A 24,741-nucleotide genomic window follows, 5' to 3' on the forward strand; every position below is an offset into this window, starting at 1 on the left:
CCAACAACCCAGCGGTTCTTGATTGGTTAACTTGGTCATCCACGTCATCCCAAGTGACATAAGACACCCCCAGCCAACAGTCGGTGGGTTCGTCAGAGACAACCCTTAGTTGGCATGGCCCTGGAGCAGGCCCTGTGCCCTCACCTGTCCTCAACCTGCCTCTGGCCTTTTCTGTTCCATCACCGCGAGAAGTACTACATGCTGTGGGCTCAGCTCCACTTTTCACCGAGGAAGAGCTACTAGAAGACAGTCAGCAACTAGTGCCCAGTGTAGGAGAGTCCCCGGAATAATAATGGACGGACGATACGTGCCACCAGAGGTCCTGGCCTCGGTGGAGTAAGAACCGGATCATTGCGGTTACAGCGGCGAATGCTGCTGGCGCAGCGTGTCCGGGCCGGTTTTTACTGGGAACAGGTAAAGAGTTGGGGGGGGTGCCTGTTCCCCACGGCCAGCCCAGGTTTTTGGTGGAGCTGGGCCTTTAAAGAACCCAGCCTGCTGATGATGGGGGTGGGGTGTGTCTTGCTGTGCTGGAGATTTCCACAGACAGAGTCAGTGCTGGAGAAGGAGAGTCTGGGCGCAGCACACATTGAAGGATAGTCCTGGGACCTGTGGTGCTACGAGCCGAAGTGGCTCTGGCCTGAGGGAGACAAAGGCAGGTAGCCTACAAGCCTGCAGAAACTGCTGTGGTCTGTCCAAAACAAGGTGACTCAAACCTGCTGTTTATTTTCTATGGAAGGACTTTTGTTTTATGCACTATGCGGATATGCACCTGTGTGGTCTGCACATTGCCTGTTATGCCTTTGGTGTAAATAAAGTCACGGTGAACCTCAATACTCCCGCCGCTACCGTAGCCTACCACGAGCACATCCCCACAATTGGTGGCTTGGAGCGGGCATTCCTGCAGTGAGGCAGGCCTGAGGCAAAAGTTGTGTTGGACTGCATGTCATATATCAGGCCTGCAAGTTTTGTGGTTCCTGACAAGATGGAGGAGGCCATTAAGCACCTGATTCAGAGTAATGTACAGCAGCAACAGGCATTGCAGGCTCAGAGGGAAAATAATGAGCTACAGCAAAAAAGACACGAGGAGGCTATGTGTGCACAGCAGCAAACAAACAATCTCCTAATGCAGCAGCTGGTAGCCATGCAAGAGTCGGTGCGAACATCCCTGCAAGGAGTTTCAACCGCAACAACCCCGACTGTGTCTACCGCCAGGGATAAAGTCCGATCCGCCCTGAGGAAAATGGGTCCGGAAGATGATATAGAGGCGTTCCTGGCGGTGTTCGAAAGAACCGCGGAGCAAGAGAGGCTGCCATTGGAACAGTGGGCCGAGGTGGTGGCGCCTTTTCTGGTGGGGGACGCACAAAAGGCCTATTTTGACCTCAGCCGCGATGAGGCCAAGGACTATGAGAGGCTAAAAAGTGAGGTGTTGGCCAGGTTGGGGGTAAACACCTATGTGCGAGCGCACAGGGTGTATCAGTGGGTGTTTGCCGAGTCCCGACCCACCCGGTCACAAGCCTATGACTTACTTCACCTAGTAAAAAAATGGCTTCAGCCTGAAATATTGAGCCCTTCTCAGATGGTTGAAAGGGTCGTGGTCGACAGGTTCGTGCGTACCCTCCCGAGAGCCATACAGCGCTGGGTGGGACAAGGCGATCCAGGCAACCTGGAACAACTGGTTAGCCTGGTGGAGAGGTATATGGCCACTCAGGATTTGGTGCGGGACTCAGCGGTACTACCGAAGTCACGTCAGCCCCCGTTGCCGACCCGGGATCCTGAAAAAGGGATCCCACCTCGTAAGGAGGGGAGTGGATCTCCAGTCCGTGGGAGGAATACCCTGGGGAGGAGGGAGGCTGCGAGGATCAGATGTTGGCATTGTCAGGGTTGGGGACATGTGGCAGCCAACTGCCCTAGGGCATCTGAACCCATGGACTGCGGGTTCGCTCGCCGGTCCTCTTTTCATGCCCAACCGGTGTATATAGCTGACCCCCTGCTGGCTGCGGACACCCCTCCGTTGTGTGATGTTGTTGTCAATGGTCACTCCGTGCAGGCCCTGCTGGACTCTGGGAGCCTGGTAACTCTGGTCCATGAATCGCTGGTAACGGAAAAACTCCCAGATAGGCGAACCCTTACCATTGTCTGTATACATGGGGATCGCCGGGAGTATCCCACCACTAAGGTTACCCTGGCGGTGTGTGGGAAGGAGGTACCACATGTCGTCGGAGTGGGGAGACGGCTCCCTTATGCCGCAATATTGGGAAGGGACTTTCCCCTGTTCTGGACTTTGTGGAGGAACAGGTTGCCTACCTGTGAGGAAGAAAAATGTCCGGGTCCCGAGCCCGAGGACCCCGAGGCAGGGGCCCCAGCTGTAGGGGTCACCGTAGGGGAGGTAGAGTGTAACCCTGACCGGTTTCCCCTAGAAGTATTGGCGGGTGAGACAGTAGAAAGTTCGTCTATCCTGGATCTGGGGGTACCCCGAGAAATCTTCGGGACCGCACAGCTCCAGGATTCGACGTTATTGCGGGCTAGAGAAGGTGTGTCGGTGATTAATGGCGTTGCCCAGCGTCCCGGCGCCGATACCGTATTTCCTCACCTGGCCAATAACCAGGACCTGTTATATAGGGTAGACAAGGTGAGGCAGGAGGTGGTGGAACAACTGGTGGTGCCCCAGCCTTACCGGCGAATGGTCTTGGATTTAGCGCATGCGCATGTGTTGGGTGGTCATCTGGGGGTTAAGAAAACGCTGGAGCGAATTCTACAACGGTTCTATTGGCCTGGGATTTATGAGGAAGTCCGGAGGTTCTGTCAGTCCTGTCCAGTGTGTCAGGTGACTAGCCCCCACCCTCAGTATCGCAGTCCACTGGTACCTATGCCCATTATAGAGGTGCCCTTCGAAAGGATCGCCATGGATCTGGTAGGCCCCATTATTAAGTCAGCCCGAGGTCACCAACACATACTGGTAGTGTTAGACTATGCCACTCGCTATCCGGAGGCGGTCCCATTGCGCCATACGTCGGCCAAGGTAATAGCTAAAGAGCTTATGAGTATGTTCGCCCGGGTGGGGATACCAAAGGAGATTCTGACGGACCAGGGGACACCCTTTATGTCCAAAATAACAAAGGAATTGTGTAAGCTATTAAATATAAAACCCCTGCACACGTCCGTCTACCATCCCCAAACCGATGGGTTAGTAGAACGGTTTAATAAGACCCTGAAGTCCATGCTAAAAAGAGTCGTGGCTAAGGACGGGAGAGATTGGGACTTACTGTTGCCCTATGTTTTGTTTGCGGTACGGGAAGTGCCCCAGGCGTCCACGGGGTTCTCGCCCTTTGAGTTGTTATATGGGCGACATCCCCGTGGACTACTGGACATCGCTAAGGAGGCATGGGAGCAACAGCCTACGCCTCATAAAAGTGTGATAGAACACATAGGAAAAATGCAGGACCGAATAGGGGTCGTGTTGCCGATCGTCCGGGAGCACATGGAAGCGGCACAACTGGCCCAGAGTCGGGTATATAACCGGTCCGCCCGGGTAAGGACATTTCACCCGGGTGACCGAGTTCTTGTACTCGTGCCCACGGTCGAGAGTAAATTCCTGGCCCGGTGGCAAGGACCCTATGAAGTTAAGGAGAAAGTGGGCCCAGTTGATTACAGGATATACCAGCCAGGGCGGCGGAAGCCCGAACAGGTATATCATGTGAATCTACTAAAACCTTGGAGAGACAGAGAGAATTTGTTTGGAGACAGCCCGCCCTCTGTCTGGACGGCAGGGAGTGACCCGGGGTCACCAGGTGTTCCGGAGAACGCCGCTGGGGTGACGATAGGGGACGGACTGTCGACCAAACAGGCACAAGAGGTGAGAGAATTCGTTAGTTGGAATAGGGACGTATTCTCTGACCTTCCTGGACGTACCACCTTGATCGAGCATGACATTGTCACCGAGCCCCGGGTGAAAGTCCGCCTAAGACCATACCGAGTACCGGAGGCTCGGCGACAGGCCATTTCGCAGGAGGTAAGATCGATGCTACGTCTAGGGGTCATAGAAGAGTCAAAGAGCGAGTGGGCTAGCCCGATTGTCCTTATTCCCAAACCGGATGGTTCATTACGGTTCTGTAATGATTTTAGGAAATTAAATGAGGTATCAAAATTTGACGCCTATCCCATGCTTCGGGTGGACGAGTTGATAGAGCGGCTGGGAAAAGCCCGGTATTTTTCGATCCTAGATCTCACGAAGGGCTACTGGCAGGTACCTCTGACTGAGGCGGCAAAGGAGAAGACGGCCTTTGTCACCCCGGAGGGGCTTTTTCAGTATAGGGTGTTGCCTTTTGGGTTGCATGGCGCTCCGGCTACGTTCCAGCGTCTGATGGATGTCGTCCTTAAGCCCCATCACCAGTATACCTCCGCGTATCTGGATGATATAGTCGTGTTTAGCCCGGACTGGGAGGGTCATTTGTCAAAACTTCAGGCAGTGATAGATTCTCTAAGGAAGGCGGGGTTGACTTCCAACCCAAAAAAATGCTCGGTGGGACTAGAGGAAGCTCGCTATTTGGGGTATGTGATTGGACGCGGAGTCTTTAGGCCCCAAGTGAATAAAGTTGAAGCAATCCGGAATTGGCCCAGGCCTCGTACGTCCAAGCAAGTACGGTCATTTTTGGGCCTGATTGGGTACTACATGAGGTTCATTCCCCATTTTGCCACCTTGGCAGCCCCTTTAACCGGCCTCTTGAAGGGTAGAAAGTCGGTGATGGTTCGCTGGGGGGAGCAGGAGGAGGAGGCGTTCTCCCGTTTGAAGTCGGCCCTATGTGAGTCCCCGATTCTGGTGACGCCCGACTTCAAGCGGGAGTTTGTAGTTCAAACAGATGCCTCGGGAGTAGGACTAGGGGCTGTGCTTTCCCAGGAGCTCAACGGGGAAGAGCACCCCGTGGTTTTTCTAAGCCACAAGCTTACCCCAGCAGAAACCCGGTATAGCATTGTGGAGAGAGAGTGCCTCACCATCAAGTGGGCACTCGAGTCTCTCAGATATTACCTTCTGGGGAGAAGGTTCCGTCTGGTGACCGACCACTCCCCTCTCCAGTGGATGAGTCGAGCTAAGGAGGGGAGCGCTCGGGTCACCAGGTGGTTCTTGTCCCTCCAGAACTTTAAGTTCACTGTTGAGCACAGGGCCGGCCGCTTACAGGGGAACGCAGATGCCCTGTCCCGGGTACACTGCTGTGCATGTGTACACCCCCTCAGGCTTGAACAGTATGTTCAAGCCCTCAGGGGTGAACAAAGGGGGGGGATATGTAGGAGAGTCCCCGGAATAATAATGGACGGACGATACGTGCCACCAGAGGTCCTGGCCTCGGTGGAGTAAGAACCGGATCATTGCGGTTACAGCGGCGAATGCTGCTGGCGCAGCGTGTCCGGGCCGGTTTTTACTGGGAACAGGTAAAGAGTTGGGGGGGGGGTGCCTGTTCCCCACGGCCAGCCCAGGTTTTTGGTGGAGCTGGGCCTTTAAAGAACCCAGCCTGCTGATGATGGGGGTGGGGTGTGTCTTGCTGTGCTGGAGATTTCCACAGACAGAGTCAGTGCTGGAGAAGGAGAGTCTGGGCGCAGCACACATTGAAGGATAGTCCTGGGACCTGTGGTGCTACGAGCCGAAGTGGCTCTGGCCTGAGGGAGACAAAGGCAGGTAGCCTACAAGCCTGCAGAAACTGCTGTGGTCTGTCCAAAACAAGGTGACTCAAACCTGCTGTTTATTTTCTATGGAAGGACTTTTGTTTTATGCACTATGCGGATATGCACCTGTGTGGTCTGCACATTGCCTGTTATGCCTTTGGTGTAAATAAAGTCACGGTGAACCACAAAGACTGTCTGTGATTGCCTCAATACTGCCGCCGCTACCGTAGCCTACCACGAGCACATCCCCACACCAGCCAAGATCTGGGGGAGACATCCACCGCTTCCTCCGCTAGGCGGGCAAGTAGTGATGAGGAGAGTGGCGCGGTAGCTTGTGTTGCGAGCGGTCAGGCTCCTGACCCAGAGACCATTGAGTGCAGACAGTACTCGATGATGATGAAGCCGATCGCACTTGGGAGCCGGGTAAAGAAAGGGCTTCGTCATCATCAGTAGAAGAGGGTGGCAGCTTGCCCGTGAGCCAACGGTAGAGTCAGCAAGTTGTTAGCATGGCCGGGAGTCAGCAGGGTGGAAGCAGTGGGAGATCGGGAGCCAAACGGACACGGGGTAGACCACCCGCTTTTCAGCAGCCTACCTGCCCGCAAAGGAGTGTTGCACGTGTTCACGGAAGCAGCAGCGGTAGCAGTCAGCCAGTGAGTAGTTTTGGGTTGAAAATCAGGTACTCGGCAGTGTGGCAGTTTTTTATGAAGCCGCCAGAGGAGGTCAACATGGCCATATGTAGAATATGTGGGCAGAAGGTGAAGCGTGGGCAGGGTGCCAATGTTGATACCACAGCCCTGCATCAACATATGCAGTGTCACCATAAAGTGGCCTGGGAGAACCGTGGCTCTGATGTGGTGGTCCAGCCTGCCGCAGCTACCGCTGCATCACCCAGTGGCATGGACCCAGTTTCAGCCAGTCAAGGCTCCACTCAGTCAAAGAGAGCTGTCTGTCAATACCATCTTCTGCTGGTCCAGATGCTTCTGCTCCTACTCCTCGTCAGTCATTCCGTCAGCAATCAATCACCAAAGCGATTGCCAAGAGACAGCAGTATGCGTGCACGCATCCAACGGCGCAGAAGCTGAACGTGCTGCAGTCCCTCCCTTTCCAAGTGGTGGACTCTGCACCTTTCAGAGAACTGATGGCTTGTGCCGAGCTGAGGTGGAGAGTCCCAAGCCATCATTTCTTTGCCAAAAAGGCAGTACCAGCCCTGCACACACATGTAGAACAGAAAGTGGGCTAGTCCTTGAGCCTAGCGGTGTTTGCTAAAGTGCACGGCAGCGCCGACATGTGGAACTATAAGTACGGTCAGGGACAATACATGTCCTTTAAGGTCCACTGGGTGAATGTGGTTCCTGCACAGCCACACCAGCAACTTGGCTGTCACGCCATTGGTCCTGCGACAATGTCCGCCTCTGCCTCCTCATCCTCCACTATGTCCTCAGCCTCCACTGCAGGGACAAGTCACAGTGCCCCTCCAGCATACCACATTTGCAGGGCTCGGTGGTGTCACGCTGTTCTGCACCTGGTTTGCCTTGGCAAATGGAGTCACACAGGGGAGGAATTGCTCTGTGTGATGCATCAAGAAATCGAATCCTGGCTTTCTCCGCGACAACTGAAAATCGGAACCATGCTGACCGTCAACAGGAAGAACATGGCGTCGACACTGTGTCAAGGAAGGCTGAGCCATGCGCCCTGCATGGCACACGTGTTCAATCTGGTTGTCAAATGGTGCACCCATCTGCAAGACATCCTAAAAATGGCCAGGAAACTTTGCATGCACTTCAGCCACTCGTGTACACCACAAAACATACCCTCCTTGAGCTGTAGCAGAAGAACGGCAACCCCGGCAACGGCATAGGCTGATATGCAATGTTTCCACCCGTTGAAATTCCACCCTCCATATGTTGGACCGACTATATGAACAGAAAAAGGCCATCAACGATTTCTTGATGATGCAAGCAGATAGGAGTACTCCACTGTGTAAGGCTACTTTCATACTGGCGTTTTGGTTTCTGTTTGTGAGATGCGTTCAGGGATCTCACAAGCGGTCCAAAACGGATCAGTTTTGCCTTTAATGCATTCTGAATGGATAAGGATACGCTCAGAATGCATCAGTTTGGCTCCGTTCCGCCTTCATTCCGCTTTGGAGGTGGACACCAAAACGCTGCTTGCAGCGTTTTGGTATCCGTCTGACGGAACTGAGCCAAACGGATCCGTCCTGACACACAATGTAAGTCAATGGGGACGGATCCGTTTTCACTGACACAATCTGGAACAATAGAAAATGGATTCGTCCCCCATTGACTTTCAATGGTGTTCAAAACGGATCCATTTTGCTATGTTAAAGATAATACAAACGGATTCGTTCTGAACGGATGCATGCGGTTGTATTATTTGAACAGATGCGTTTGTGCAGATCCATGACGGATCCGCACTAAACGCGAGTGTGAAAGTAGCCTAACTTCGATGTCAGCCCGTGGCAGCTCATGTATGACACCTGCCATTTGCTCAGGCCCATTAAGGAGGCCACGTTATTTGTCAGTCGCCAGGACTACGGAATGAACAACGTCATTCCACTGCTTCATGTCCTAGAACAGATATGTAACACCCCAGAGTTGGGTTACTAAACGCTTTTGCCCCGCTACAATCTGCTAAGAGCATTAATATTGTCATCTGATGTGATTTCCCTCAAGTCATTCATAACTGTGCAGATAAAACCACTTTAATGATATCTTCTTCGTAATGTTTCAGGTCTACCAGCAGGTGGCGGCATCGTTGCTAGGAATAGTTTTAATGTTATGGCCATTCAGAATGGAATGTTCCAGTTCTGTTCTGCCCCCCTGCTTAAGCAAAGTGGAGTTTCCCACACCCTGCAGCAAGGGAGGAAAAACCAGTTAGATCCAGTTAGTTCTAGCTCTCCCTGCATGGGGAAGGCTGTGTGTGTAGGAGCTCCCAGTTCTAGGGATCCAAAGCCAGGATCTTGTCTCGGTTGAGACAATTGATCCTCATTCCCAGTCTGAGCCCTTCAGCCTCAGCTGGTGGAAAGCAAGCAGCCACCTCCAGAACTCCAGGAAGAACCATACCTTGTGAGCACAACTGTGAGTAACGTCCAGAGACCAGGAAAAGCTAAATTCCTCCTCAGCTAGGAGGAGCAGAAGATAGTAAGCGCAAAAGATATTAATTCCTGCCACATTACAGATCCACAAGCAGACGACTTATCCTGCAAAGAGCTCCAGGCACATGATAGAGCAGAAGCCAGATTCCTGCCACACATTGCCAATACCTGCTGGGACTTCAGCCTATTGCTGTATCTCACTTGGATGAAAGCTGCATCAAGTAAACACCAGTTTGAACTTTATTCCAAGTCTGGATCTCAATTATTGCTGCAAATCCCTCAATTACTCTTACTAGCAACACACTCATTTTTATTGCAAGTAAGCCAGGATTCAGGAGTCCAGCTGTACCAAGGTAGGAGACACCGTTGACACTATTGTCATTACCACACAGAGACATTATACCACTCTGGCATTCCTAACCTGCTATGTGAGTTACAACACCTTAAAGGGCCCTGCAACAGTACCCTGCGCACGCTGCAATTGGCGTCACGAACAAAAACTATAGACTATTATGTGCATTTCCTGACCCACTGCATAATTTGGCGTCCGTGTAACTGCACCCACGGTCCGGCTCATTGCAGATGCTGGTAACAATGGCTGGTCAGGGGACAGAAGACATGGTGCCTCGATCTCACGGCCACATGAGCCCTGTGGGGGCTGAACTGGAAGAGGGGGAGGAGGACATTAGAGCATAGGCAATGTGCAGCCAAATGGGTGGTTTTTCTACTCAGCTGACAGGACAGAAGGAGCAGTAGCAGCCAGAGGAGCTACAGGGTGATCAGGAAGACGAGACAGAGGACCCTGACACACTGTGGCAGTATGCAGTGGAGATGGAGGCAGGGAGTCCCTCCAAGTCACTTGCATAAATGGCACGATGCATGCTCACTTGGCAGAGGGATAACTTCTGGCTCTCCACCTTGTTGGACCCTCGTTACCGGTCCAGAATGGGGGCTTTTTTTTACACTGAGAGGGAGGACAAACTGACCTACTATCGAGACATCCTATGTAGTCAGTTGGCCGCTTCCTATCTGTGCCATCGTCCATCCTCTCGCAGGTCTGACCGGGCCCTCTGCGCTCACTGCCACTGCCATGGCTGCTGGGGAGGGGTGGGGTGGCAGGAGCAGTACCAGCTCCATCAGCAGCAGCCTGATTCTACAGTCGCTGATGAGTAGCTTTCTTCAACCCCATAGTGAAGAAATTACTCACCAGCAACAGCAGCTAGACGTAGAGCAAACCCTGAACCAGCAGGTGGTGGCATACTTGGACAGGACCCTGCTACACCACATTGAAGATCCGCTGGACTACTGGGTAGCCAAACTGGATTTGTGGCTGCAACTAGCAGAGTTTGCCCTGGAAATGCTGTATTGCCCGGCCAGTAGTGTGGGATCAGAGCGGGTGTTTAATGCGGCGGGGGCCATAATTACCCCAAAGAGAACTCGCCTGTCCAAAATGTGGAGAGAGTGATCTTTGTCAAGATGAATCAGGTGTGGATCAGTCAGGATTTCCAACCACCAAATCCTGATGCATCAGACTAGATAATCCATGGTGCCACACCAACACTTTGATACAAGAGACCGGTTTCTTCTCAATACCTGCCTCAGCTACTACTTTGATGCTGAAACCCGCCTGATGCCACACATCTTATCCCAAGTGCTCCTTATTTCACCCACCTTCGTCAGCGGGAACTGGTATTGCCACCCACTACCCCACTCTGTTACAGAGTCATTTTGTGGTCTCCTGATGCAGCTGCTGCCATCTCCAAACTATGTCACCTTGCCACTCTGTGGTCTCCGGATGCTGCTGCCATAACAACACTATGTCACCTTGCCACTCTGTGGTCTCTCGATGCTGCCGCCATATCCACACTATGTCACCTTGCCACTCTGCCGCCTCCTGATGCTGCCGCCACCACTAAACTATGTCACCTTGCCACTCTGTGGTCTCCTCATGCTGCTGCCATCTCCACACTATGTCACCTTGCCACTTTGTGGTCTCCTCATGCTGCTGCCATGTCCACACTATGTCACCTTGCCACTCTGTGGTCTCCTCATGCTGCCGCCATCTCCACACTATGTCAACTTGCCACTCTGTGGTCTCCAGATGCTGCCGCCATATCCACACTATGTCACCTTGCCACTCTGTCTCTTCCTGATGCTGCCGCCACCTCCAAACTATGTCACCTTGCCACTCTGTCGCCTCCTCATGCTGCTGCCATCTCCACACTATGTCACCTTGCCACTCTGTGGTCTTCTTCTGCTGCTGCCATCTCCACACTGTGTCACCTTGCCACTCTATGGTCTCCTCATGCTGCTGCCATCTCCACACTATGTCACCTTGCCACTCTGTGGTCTCCAGATGCTGCCGCCATATCTACACTATGTCACCTTGCCACTCGGTGGCCTCATCATGCTGCTGCCATATACAGACTCTGTCATTGTGCCACTCTTTCAAAGTGTTTTTTTTTTTCCGGTAATATTGATGGGTGTCTGCAAATCTCCTTTTGCTGTATGGACCGAATGACGTCGTGTGACGTCTGATAGTGTGAGGAAAATATATATATTTAGAAACAACAAAAAGTACATGAACACAATGACAACCTCCTGATGCTGCCGCCACCTCCAGACTCTGTCATTGTGCCACTCAGTGGCCTACTCATGCTGCTGCCACCTCCAGACTCTGCCGTTGTGCCACTCTGTGGCCTACTCATGCTGCTGCCAACTCCAGACTCTGCCGTTGTGCCACTCTGTGGCCTACTCATACTGCTGCCACCTCCAGACTCTGCCGTTGTGCCACTCGGTGGCTTTCTCCTGATGCCGCCACCTCTAGACTCGGTCATTGTATCACTCGGTGGCCTACTTATACTGCTGCCACCTCCAGACTCTGCCGTTGTGCCACTCTGTGGCCTACTCATACTGCTGCCACCTCCAGACTCTGCCGTTGTGCCACTCGGTGGCTTTCTCCTGATGCCGCCACCTCTAGACTCGGTCATTGTCTTACTCGGTGGCCTACTTATACTGCTGCCACCTCCAGACTCTGTCATTGAGCCACTCGGTGACCTCCTCATACTGATACCAACTCCAGACTCTGTCGTTGTGCCACTCAGTGGCCTACTCATGCTGCTGCCACCTCCAGACTCTGTCGTTGTGCCACTCCGTGGCCTCCTCATACTGCTGCCAACTCCAGACTCTGTCGTTGTGCCACTCAGTGGCTTTCTCCTGATGCCGCCACCTCCAGACTCGGTCATTGTATCACTCGGTGGCCTCCTTATACTGCTGCCACCTCCAGACTCTGTCATTGGGCCACTCGGTGGCCTCCTCATACTGCTGCCAACTCCAGACTCTGTCATTGGGCCATTCTGTGGTCTCTTAATGCTGCTTTCACCTCACCACTATGTTATAGGTCCACTCTGTGGACTTCTCATGCTGTTCCCACCCTCCCCACTTCATGACTGGGCCACTATTTTGCCTTTCGGCCTGGCTGACATCATGATTTACATGATTTATTTGACCTTTCTTCTGATCTGTCAGAAGGAAGGAAAAATGAGACGTCTGTGTAGCAGCTGTAAGGCCTGTATGGTCTCATCAGAATTGGCTTATGATTTGGTAGCCAAAAGCAGCAGTGGGTACAAAACACAGAAGACATGCAAATATTCCATTCACGTCTCATCTCTGTTTTACATCCACTCCTGTTTTTTTTGGGCATTAGCAATACTGATGGATTATTGAGCAAATGGTGACCGAGTAAAGGCATATGCTCCACAGACAGGATCTGTTTTTTGTGGGTTATTGTTCTGACCGATCAGAGGAATGGCAAAATAATCAGTGACGTCAACACAAACTTACTACTGACACCCTCTCCACTCTGTCAGGGGGGCTCTACTTGTATAAGCGTTTAATAGAACTGGTTCTGTAGACATCTATGTGGAATCAGCTGACGATGGTGTAAAAGGAGTGTGCTTCTTGTTGGCGCTAACATCGACCTGTAAGGCTGAGTTCATACTTGAGTTATTTGGTCAGTTTTGGCCCCGTGACTGCCCTAATAAGTGAAGTGTGCAGTGATTCTAAGAGCGACGTCTGTCATATGCATGTCATACGAATTCACAGTATTATTTCACTACCACAGCAGACATCCTATGCGTGTTACTACAAGGCACAGTGTTCTACACCACTATAAAGGCTCTCAGCAGCCAGGAAATAGCGGTTTTTTAATGTAATTTGTTGTGAAGATATTCGGATGGAACCAAATTTTTCCCGAATCGGCGAATCAAATTTTTTAAAAATCCGCTCACCTCTATAAGACATACAACCCTAAGGGCTCAAATAATAGCTTTTAGTATGTTATATTGTATAGCTACATTATAAAGCTAGTTATGGAAATAAATTACTATACAAAGCCAACTAAATATACATTAGTTGCAGCAGTTTTACATAATAATACATACAAACAGTTGACAGCATCTTCTTGTAGTTACAACCAAATCTCTGTTAAGAAAAACTACTATTTTCTTATGGAAACAACCAAATGAGACAATCATTACTCCAACTGCCCTCTACATTGGCATCATATTACAGATATAAAAGCCAAACTAAACTGGCCATTTTTTTAAACATTTAATCACTCATTATAAGTTTTAAAAAAAATCACTCATTCTACTGTAAGTAAAATAAAAAGCCCATATACCTTCAAGGACAACTTAATGGTTGCACTTCTGTCACATACGGTCCCCAGGTTCATTCATGGTTTTCTTTCTTTTGCTTCCCAGCAGGATGAAACAATGATTATGGCTACATGCACACGACCGTGTGTGTCCCCCGTGGCCGTATTGCAGCCCGCATACAGCGGGTCCGCAATACAGGGGCACTGGCCGTATGCATTCCGCATCACGGATCGCGGAACCATTCACTTGAATGGTTGAAAGCAAGATCAAAAAGATGCATCGCACTCACCATCCATGTTCATGTTCATGCTTCTTTATTAGTGATTGCAGAGTTACATGCAGGGGCAGACTCACATGGAGTATAAGTTAACAGCGACGGCCGTTTCGCGGTGTGACCGCTTCCTCCGGCTGTTTGATTCACTCTGTGGATCGTGTGTGTGCTGGCCTATAACCTCATAAGGGGGAGGGTTCAACCGACCCATCACTCAAAAACCCCTGACGCCACACCAGCAGCACTAGTTCAGTCCCTTATGGATAATTTTTAAGACTTAGACGTATCTATAGCCAGGATGCAAGTTTCCTGAGACAGGCAAATGAACTGAGGGATAGATTGGTTCAACGTGGATACCCGCCAGAGCAATTGGATATAGCTTTGGAAAGGGCAAGTGCCCAAACGCAGCGATCATTGATGAAACGCAGAGAAAGTGGGGTAAAAAATGATGCAGAGAAAAAGGACAGGTTTGTGTTTGTATTTAAGCATAGTTCCATGGCTAATTGCATAAAAAGAACTATATAAAAAAATTGGGAGATTTTGAAAGCAGAAGGAGACTTAGGTGAATTCTTAGACCTGAAACCTATACTAGCTTTTAAAAGATGTCGCACATTTAGGGACATTTTGGTGCAAAGCCGCTACAGCGAGCGGAAACCGCGCGATTGGTTGTCACTCGGTAAGCCGGTTGGCAACTATCGATGCGGTGACTGCTCCCTGTGCGGCTTTATGTTTCAGGGCCGCCATTTCTTTCTTGGAGATTTTGAGCATTGTGTGCACCAATTTATCAATTGTAGAAAAACGTATGTAGTTTATGCATTGAGCTGCGTGTGCGGATCCTTTTACATAGGAAAAACCAAAAGATCCTTAATGGAGCGGATACGAGAACACCGTAACTCAATAAAAACAGGCAAGGGACGTACTCGCCTTATTGAGCATATACGATGCCAACATGGAGGAAATGCAAGTGCCCTGCGATTTGTGGGTTTGGAGCATGTTCCCCCATTGCCTCAGGGAGGCGACAGACACCGTATTCTGCTCCAGAAGGAAGCCCGGTTTATTATAAAAACGGATACAACTGGGTGTTTGGGGCTTAATGAACGCAATGATTTGTCAGTGTTCATTGAATAGGATGCGTTATATATGCGTCTTTGTTCATTTTTATCACTGACTATAGGGTTATAGCAACCATATACATATGTATATACAGTACAGACCAAAAGTTTGGACACACCTTCTCATTCAAAGAGTTTTCTTTATTTTCATGACTATGAGAATTGTAGATTCACACTGAAGGCATCAAAACTATGAATTAACACATGTGGAATTATATACATAACAAACAAGTGTGAAACAACTGAAAATATGTCATATTCTAGGTTCTTCAAAGTAGCCACCTTTTGCTTTGATTACTGCTTTGCACACTCTTGGCATTCTCTTGATGAGCTTCAAGAGGTAGTCCCCTGAAATGGTCTTCACTTCACAGGTGTGCCCTGTCAGATTTAATAAGTGGGATTTCTTGCCTTATAAATGGGGTTGGGACCAACAGTTGCGTTGAGAAGTCAGGTGGATACACAGCTGATAGTCCTACTGAATAGACTGTTAGAATTTGTATTATGGCAAGAAATGAAGGTCAGTCAGTCAGCCGAAAAATTGGGAAAACTTTGAAAGTAAGGGCTATTTGACCATGAAGGAGAGTGATGGGGTGCTGCGCCAGATGACCTGGCCTCCACAGTCACCGGACCTGAACCCAATCGAGATGGTTTGGGGTGAGCTGGACCGCAGAGTGAAGGCAAAAGGGCCAACAAGTGCTAAGCATCTCTGGGAACTCCTTCAAGACTGTTGGAAGACCATTTCAGGGGACTACCTCATGAAGCTCATCAAGAGAATGCCAAGAGTGTGCAAAGCAGTAATCAAAGCAAAAGGTGGCTACGTTGAAGAACCTAGAATATGACATATTTTCAGTTGCTTCACACTTGTTTGTTATGTATATAATTCCACATGTGTTAATTCATAGTTTTGATGCCTTCATAGTCATGAAAATAAAGAAAACTCTTTGAATGAGAAGGTGTGTCCAAACTTTTGGTCTGTACTGTATATATATATATATATATATATATATACACTTTTTGTATTTTTGTATCCTTTTTTATTTGTATTTTTCTATTTAGCTCATCTTCAGAGGATTTAAATGTCATTTCTGCTATTCATATTAACTTTGTGTCACCTTTTGGAAATACTCTGCAATTATTGTAACTTGTATTTCACCTTTGTTACTTTGGTTTTTAAAATTGCACTAACATCCAGTTCACACCTGAGCGTTTTACAGCGCGTTCCTACGCGCTGTAAAACGCTCAACAAGGAGAAACCAATGCTTCCCTATGGGAATGGTTCTCACCTGGGCGTTTTACAGCGCGTACGATCGCGCTGTAAAACGCCCGACGCTCAAACAAGTACGAAACGGCCGTCGCTGTCAACTTATACTTCATGTGAGTCTGCCCCTGCATGTAACTCTGCAATCACTAATAAAGAAGCGTGAACATGAACATGGATGGTGAGTGCGATGCATCTTTTTGATCTTGCTTTCAATTATATTCTGCTTAATCTTCGCACCCCGTTTTCCTGGATGGTCGGAGGAGGCCAGGACTGTGTTCCCTGATATCTCAGGTGCAGGACGGTGCCCTCAATACCTCTCGTTATATATATTCACTTGAATGGGTCTGCAATCACGGAGATGCGGATCGGAACCCCACGGAAACACTACGGAGTGCTTCCGTGCTGATTCTGGCTGTGCCTCCACACCGCAAAAAAGTAGCGCATGCACTACTTTTTTGCGGTGCGGACCGTCAGATGCGGATTGCGGACTCCATTCAATGGGTCCGCGATTAGCATGCGGCTGCTCCACGGTCTGTGCCTGTGCATTGTGGACCGCAATTTGCAGTCCGTAGCACGGGCACGGAGCCCTAACGTTCGTGTGCATGTAGCCTAATGAGGTTGTCCAGGATTTTACAAGTGATGGCTTATCCTCAGTATAGGCCATACTATCTGATCAGTGGGAGTCTGACACCCCACACCTCCACCGAACAGCTGATCTGCAGTAGCTCCAGAATTTGGCATTGTATACAACTCCGTCTATTGTGTAGTAGATGGAGCTGGTAACTGCTCATATTCACTTTACCAATGGCTGCAGCGAATGGGCATAGGTTGCCGAGTGAGCCAGCCCCACATCTTGTCTCACCTTTAACCTCAGTCAATTCCTTAATTCTGTGCTTGTATATAGGTATACCTTAGTGTGACGAATGCCGCACCTTGCGTCCCCGCCTGATGTCAACTACATCGAGCTCACGAGATATGGTTTCGTCCCTGTGAGCACATAAGGTCAGCTTGGTACAGTTTACACAGAGCCCTCCTGTCCACGCGGGCACAGGGAGACAGGGGGGTGAGAGACAGTAGTTCACGCGGCCTCGGGCGTAATCCCACACTCGCTCACAATTCTGACAAGCTGAGAGCCTTTTCACTGCCCCAGTGAAACAAAGCTTTCTCAGCCTGGTAGACTGCCATCAGTTCCTCATTTGATATAAGCCCTGTCCGCTAACGGGATTACATAGGGTGAGAAACCAACCCGCAGTAGCATATAACTATGCCAAAAACACGGACGTGGGGATTCGTGGACCGACAGCACAAGATTAAATTATATATTTAATTTCCTTAAGAACGCACTACACAATACACAATATACACAGAGAATATATACAGTGGTCGGATATGCAAATACAGGTGGTATGATACAACAGAGTTAGGCCGAATGCACAGGGCCGTGTTCCACGGCCGAGAGCGGTCCGTGGTATGCCGGGCTGGATTCCTGTTCAGAGCAGGAGCGCACGGCGTCATTGGATGCTATGACGCCGTGCGCTTCATGCTGCCGCTGCACTACAGTAATACACTGATATAGTGTATTACTGTAGTGCAGCGGCGACATGAAGCGCACGGCGTCATAGCAACCAATGACGCCGTTCGCTCCTGCTCTGAACAGGAATCCAGCCCGGCATACCACGGACCGCTCTCGGCCGCGGAACACGGCCGTGTGCATTTGGCCTTAAACAGAGCAAGTGTTAGTTACCAGGTGGATGAGTAGTCCTTCGGGTTATGATGAATTCTGGGTTGCTGTAATGCTTGGCTGTAGTCACATGGGGAGAGTGATGTCAGCAGTTTGTCCATGGTCCCTCCAAACACATTTCTCGAAGTGACCCCCTTCAGAGAAAAACCATGGCCTCTGGCCTGAATGGGCCTTTTCACCTGTAGTCGGCCACTCCTCTCCCTTCCTCTGGGAGGAGTCTACTCCCCCTCCTGGTCCTGGTAGCCAAAGATCCAGAAAACCCATTATGGCTCATAACTACATACCGGAAGGTCACAATCACAAGGAGATGGTTCTGGGACCAACGGATCCGCCTGGGTTCCGGCTACAGGTGGAAACCAAACATGGCTCTGTTATTAGGTTCCAGCTGGGAGATATCTGTATCTCCCCTTCCTGGCATCCTAGCCCCAAACTACGACCAGGGGCATGTCTGTCTTGGCCCCAGGGTCACAGATATGTAGCTGGTTAATGCCTGTGACGGACGGGCAATTCATAATTCCTTATGAACTCCCGGTTCCATGATGTCTGATGGATTTGAGTGATCTGGGTAATTAGCTGAGACCCCCTACAGAGTTTTTTTTTTTCCTGTAGGATGAGTTAGTCTCTATGCTGGCTGAGTGAGGTGTGAACTGTACACATGTGGCTTCACTTGAAGCAGGGTCCCCTGTGGAGTTTACTTCCTCTGCTATCTGACAGCAAATGGCTGGAATTAGATCCTAATTCCACATGCCTGACACTTAGCTAATACTGTTTATGATTCTGCTTGATTTTGCCTTTTCTGTGGTTGCTGATCCAGACTTCTGCCTGTTGCTTGTTGTTCTATGGTTCCTACTTGTCTTGTTCTGGACTTTAGCTCAGTCTATGTCACTGGTTATTCTGTGCTTCTTCCTCTTTTACATCACAACCATCAACCTGAATCTAACCTGGTGATTTGCAGCCAGAATGTACATCCCCACTCGTGGGAGACATAGGGTACATAACGACTAAATTCCTTAGCCTCTACGCACTAGTTTAGCCTGCGCCAATTATGGCTTAGAGCAGAGATAGCTAACCTGCAGCCCTCCAGCTGTTTCAAAACTATAACTCTCAACATGCCCTGAAAGCTATAGGCTGTCCAGGCATGCTGGGAGTTGTGGTTTTGCAAGAGCTGAAGGGCTGCAGGTTGGGCATCCTTGGCTTAGAGCAGGGATGCCCAACCTGCGGCCCTCCAGCTGTTGTAAAACTACAACTCCCACAATGCCCTGCTGCAGACCGACAGTTGTAGGCTGTCCAGGCATGCTGGGAGTTGTAGTTTTGCAACAGCTGGAGGGCCACAGGTTGGGCATACCTGGCTTAGAGGATCTACTGCTGCTTCATCATCATAAAAACTTACTACACCAAGAGGCATTGAAGCATGCTGATGACATCTCATTGATTTCTTCAATTAGTGGTAAAATGTTGCACATAATGATGTCACTTATGGGAATGACAAGTGACCTCAGTGGTCATGCCACATATCATTATGGACAGAATGTCATTATATTATAGTGTACATAAAGGATTGGTTTGGGACCTGAACATCAACATTGGAACGGTGAGGAATTTTCATGGTAAAAATGTATTGATTGTTAAAATATTTTTTGTAAATATGTTCAACCACAGGGTTGTGATGGCAGGGTCACTCAACATGTCATATACATGTATGTACAAGAAGAGAAAGTACAATAATACAACAGAATATAAGTGAAATAAAGATGATAATGATGATGTTCCTACCTCTTATCTTATTCCAGATCAACAGCTTTGAAGATGACGGGGTGCTGGAGGGCAGCTGGTCTGGTAGATTTGTAGGTGGGGTTCATCCTCAGGATTGGAATGGTAGTGTAGACATCCTCCATATGTGGCGTAAAAGAGGCTATAGACCAGTCAAATACGGACAATGCTGGGTCTTCGCTGGAGTCCTGTGCACTGGTAATTTATATACAAAGTAGAATCATATAGATATTTAGTGTACAACTAATTACTTGTTACAACTAAATACGTGGGGTTGCCTGGGCAGTATTTTTTTTAAAAAAAGGCTCAGAATGCTTTAAAGAAAAAAAAAAGATTAAAAAAAAGATATAACTAATATAAAAAACTGATCCCCTGGTACTCATAATCCAATGCTTCCCAGATACCCTCCTGACTCTGCTTCCTAGTCTGTCTCGATATAGACATGTGATGCTGCAGCCATAGCAGTAACCAGCCATAGCAGATCACCGCTGCTGTAAGTGATTGGTTGGGCAGACACATTTCTGTTTCGAGAGGGACTCTTTTGGTTACCCTAATTGCAGTGAAATAGTGTAAAAAAAAAAGTGTCTTTTAATTTCGCACTGGATCTTCAAGCAAGAAAGCTGCAGCGGCCTCTTCACGCTCAAATGGATTTTTTTAAAGTGATTAACCCCTGAAAGGCCTTAATATTCATCTCAGATGGCTCGATCAGCAATCAACGTGGCATCGGACGTTCCCCGTCATTGCACCCGCTACTTACAAAGAAATGTGGTTCGTGACGAAGTAATTTGTCACGTAGCAAGATTTTTGTAAAATTCAGCGAAGCAGCCGAATCAAACTTTTAAGAACTTAGCTCCTCACCACCCATAACTCATGATATTATTGCAATGGCCAATGTCAGGAATGTTGCATCACAAGACTTTATGTTTTTTTCTCAGGAGGCAAAACTCTCATTGGTTACCACTCATTAGGCATAAGCTTGTCAGTTACACTCATGTTGAGGCACAAAACTTGTTGGTTCCATATAGGGGGTCTTTTAACAATAACAATAGCAGCTTTTCTGGCAGTCCAATTGAAGTTGATTGGAGTGGCGGCATACATGGGTGACCCCTGCTTCATTCGAATAGTGGAACACATGGCCCCCATTCTTAAGATTGGTAGGAGAGGGGGCAGATGGTCTTATCCCACCAATCTGATACATATTCGCTATCCTGTAGATAGGGGACAATGACAACCTTATCAGGCAGGAACTTCCATAATCTCACTGTTCTTACCATAAAGAATCCTTCTACATGTATGTTGGTGTAGAAACCTTCTTTCTACCAGATGTAGAAGATGTCCCCTTGATATCTCTATGGTGCTGAGTATTAACAGATCATGGGACAGATCTCTGTAGTGACCTTCTGTATGGTTATACATAACTATAAGGTCACCCCTTTTATTTCAAAACTAAAAAAAAAAACAATATTTAAAACTGTAATGGGTAGCCTGCAGTCCACATGTTATTTTGGTTGCCCACTTTTGAACCCATTACATGTCTTTTATGTCTTTCTTGTTCTTGTGCAGACTACTCCTTGTGTGATGTTTAAAGTGGTAGAATTATGTTCTCATGATGTGCATCTATGCCACTTTTGATGCACTCCATGATCTGATTGGCCTTGCCAGTAGTTGCCTGACACTAGTTAATGTAGTTCAGTTTGCTGTCCTGTTAATATCTACAAGCCCTCTTCCATTTTTGGCTTTGTCAAAAAGCACCAATTCAGAGCATAATTCTGAAAAATAAATCTTGAAACATAGTACTGGCTAGACTGAAGCTGATGGCAGATATGGCATCCAGTATGATGGTCTATAAAGTGCTTCCTTAATCTTAGGTGTAGTGAAACAGGGAGTGGCTGTGCATAGGACAAGGCCTTACTAGGATATAACTGCTTATTCGTAAATCTTTATATGACAGCTGTATATTTTTCATGCTCAAAAGCTCAGCAGTACTATAACTCTCCTTAATCTTAAAGAGAGCTTTTCATAAACATATGCTTTGATGTCCACCTCCTTAGAGCTTACATACAGGAAGCTATCCTACTTGTACAGTGTATGTACAAAATAACCATAACCTCTAATAAAGGGAGCCTGTCCACGATTTTAACTATGCTAAACTGCTGACAGCGCTGAGTAGGAGCTGAGGAGAGCAGAACAATCATTCCTTTTGTGGATCAGTGTAAGGCTACATGCACACGGCCGTTGTTTTGGTCCGCATCCGAGCCCCAGTTTTGGCGGCTTGGATGCGGACCCGTTCACATCAATGGGGCCGCAAAAGATGCGGACAGCACTCCGTGTGCTGTCCGCATCCGTGGCTCCGTTCCGTGACCTGCAAAAAAATATATAACATGTCCTATTCTTGTCCGCGCTTTGCGGACAAGAATAGGCAGTTATATTTAAGGCTGTCCGTGCCGTTCCGCAAATTGCGGAATGCACACGGACGCCATCCGTGTTTTGCGGACCACAAAACACACAACGATCGTGCGCATATAGCCGAAATATGAGGTTTTAGTCTGCCAAGTTCTGCTCCTGAAAGTGCCCAGAAGACGGAGCTTCACTGTGAAGTGCTCTCTGCATTGAGTTACATCACAGCCCTTTTCCTTTGCTCTGAGAGATAGTTGTAGCTTCCAACTAGGAGCCTTCTACAGTTGTCACTCGAAGCATAGGGAAGGGAACGAGATGTAGCTCAACGCAGTGAGTACTTAACAGTGAAGCTCCACCTCCTTGGTGTTTAAGGAGCAGAATCTGGCAGAATAAAACTTCATATTTACACTACTCTTTGATTTCCTATATCAGATGAACTCAGCCCCAAACACTATAAAGATGTATTGCTAAATTAATCAACACTGAATATTGGGCCTCTATATTACATGGGGTTAAAAGGTGGGGATTTGTATCTTACGAGTGTAAAATATATGGTCTACTCCAAATTAAAGGGGCTGTCCAACCTTGTCTAAGTGATCAGTATAGGCCATCGCTAGCTGACTGGCGGCTGTCTGAAACCCCCCACCCCTACATCAGATGTTCTGTGTACCTCTGTCACTGGAAGTCTGTGCCAGAGCTACAGACCACCGTCAACATTGTGCCCGCATTGCTGAGAAAAATTCTGCTTTAATATATGCAAATGAACCTCTAGAAGAAATGGGGGCATTGCTGGTATACCTAGAGGCTCTGCTATCTCTGCAACTGCTGCTCCCTCTGCACTTTAATTGACAGGGTCAGGAAGGCATGATGATGTTTTCATTGCCTGGCCATGTCAATCAAAGTGCAGAGGGAGCAGCAGTTGCAGAGAGAGCTGAGCCTCTAGGTGTAACGGCAACGCCCCCGTTGCTCCTAGAGGTTTATTCGCATATATTGAAATCTCATTTTTCTCAGCAATGCGGGCACATAGGAACATGGGACTAACACCCCTGTTACAAGTGCTGCCAAGCGCACTTGTAACAGGTCAGCCAGTTTCATAGGTTAAAACCTGCTGACAGATGCCATTTAAGCTAATTTTGAAAAGCTTGACTTTTTTCCTCTTTTATTCATTTCTAGTTCTTCGATGTTTGGGAATCCCAACCAGAGTAATCACAAATTTTGAATCCGCTCATGACAAGGATTCAAACCTGACTGTCGATACTGTGTACAGTAAAAATGGAAGATCAATGAGTAAAGACACATTATGGTACGTGGTATAAATATTCTCTGTCTCTATTGGGGTGGTGTATACAGTATTAAATAGAATCTGACTGTCACCCCGATCGTGGACCACTATCTAAAGTAAAACATGCATAGTACTGCAGATATGGAGCCTAGGTGACTATTTTTTATTTTCCTATCCCCCCCCCCCCTCCACACCCTAGCCCCACCCGACACAGGATGTTTTCATCCGCACATGGGGAGAAGCTGCAGCAGCAGTGCGGGGACCAGTATATTCAGTCTCAGGGGCCCGGGCATACAGGGTTGCCTTTTATACTCTTGGATAACCCATTTAAGGTATTGCTGCCAGCTGACATCACCGCATGTAAACACAGAATTAGATGATAATTAGTCAGTGACTAAAATTACACTTATTAATAATTAATATAATATAAAATCATGCAGCTATAGCATTATACTGTATGATATCAGTACATACATTGAACAAATGCTGCTAAGCTTCTGTAGAACAATATGATGTGACATATTATATTCCGGGACATATGGGATTGCTTTCATTATATTGACTGGTGTTGACGGTCTCTGCAGTTCCTGCTGACAGTGAGTCAATGTTGATGCCGTACGGGCATGCTGCTGCCAAACAATGCCCACAGCAATGATGACAATATCCTATGCATGGTATGCTACCACCTCAACTATTGATTGCATAGTAAGCAGCTTTGGACTGGCCCACTAGAATTCCAGAATATCTTCTGGTGGAACCTAAATATCCAGAGGAAAAAAACATTTGGACAAAGTGCCACTAGGTCTATTTCTTTGCATCAAAATTCATTAGACTTTATTGACCTTATGGGAGTTGGGGCTCAACTTAATTTCCAATGTTGGGCCCAAGGAGCGCCCGACCCTGCATGTAAGTATGGCTTATCATCATTGGAGAAAAGTGAACAGAAACTGGTAGAGACTATGTGCCCAGCAGAATGGGATTAGCAGATAATTTAAGATTCAACTATGTTTTTATTTGTTATATTATTATCAAGGAACTGCCCAAAAAATTATAGCTGCTCAATTTTTCTGATTCCGAGGTCCAAATCGCCTGCATAGTAAATGATAGAATAAAGGTCTGCCTGCCAGCAGCCACTATCGGGGGTAGTTTGGGAGATGACCAGATATGATACAGCATATGCACAGAACAGAATAATAAAACAGTATGCATTTAGCTCCTAAGCTCCCTCTAGTGGTCGCCGCAGAGAGACAGATATGATTAATTTATAGGGTATCTGACAGCAGGATCAGCCCTATTAAACCAGACATAAGTCATTTAGGGCTGACCCTGCTAATTAAAATCATATATAGGTGAAACTCGAAAAATTTAAATATTGTGCAAAGTTCATTTATTTCAGTAATGCAACTTAAAAGGTGAAACTAACATAGAGAGAGACTCCTTACATGCAAAGCGAGATATTTCAAGCCTTTATTTGTTTTA

General features: G+C 48.1%; 1 protein-coding gene across 2 annotated transcripts in view; it reads left to right on the forward strand.

The window, feature by feature from the left end:
- The window catches only part of LOC121004763 (protein-glutamine gamma-glutamyltransferase E-like), an 82,565-nt gene that overhangs the window by 29,665 nt on the left and 28,159 nt on the right, over window positions 1–24,741 (forward strand). For both annotated transcript variants that reach the window (XR_005779825.1, XM_040437108.1), the window contains exons 6-7: window positions 19,604–19,781; window positions 23,154–23,283. Coding sequence is in view for 1 of the 2 variants with exons in the window: in XM_040437108.1 (XP_040293042.1) it covers window positions 19,604–19,781; window positions 23,154–23,283 (308 nt within the window). In the remaining variant the exon portion in view is untranslated. The remainder of the gene's footprint in view (window positions 1–19,603; window positions 19,782–23,153; window positions 23,284–24,741) is intronic.

Source organism: Bufo bufo, chromosome 6, assembly GCF_905171765.1.
Source record: "Bufo bufo chromosome 6, aBufBuf1.1, whole genome shotgun sequence".
In the NCBI taxonomy this organism is placed as follows: Eukaryota; Metazoa; Chordata; class Amphibia; order Anura; family Bufonidae; genus Bufo; species Bufo bufo.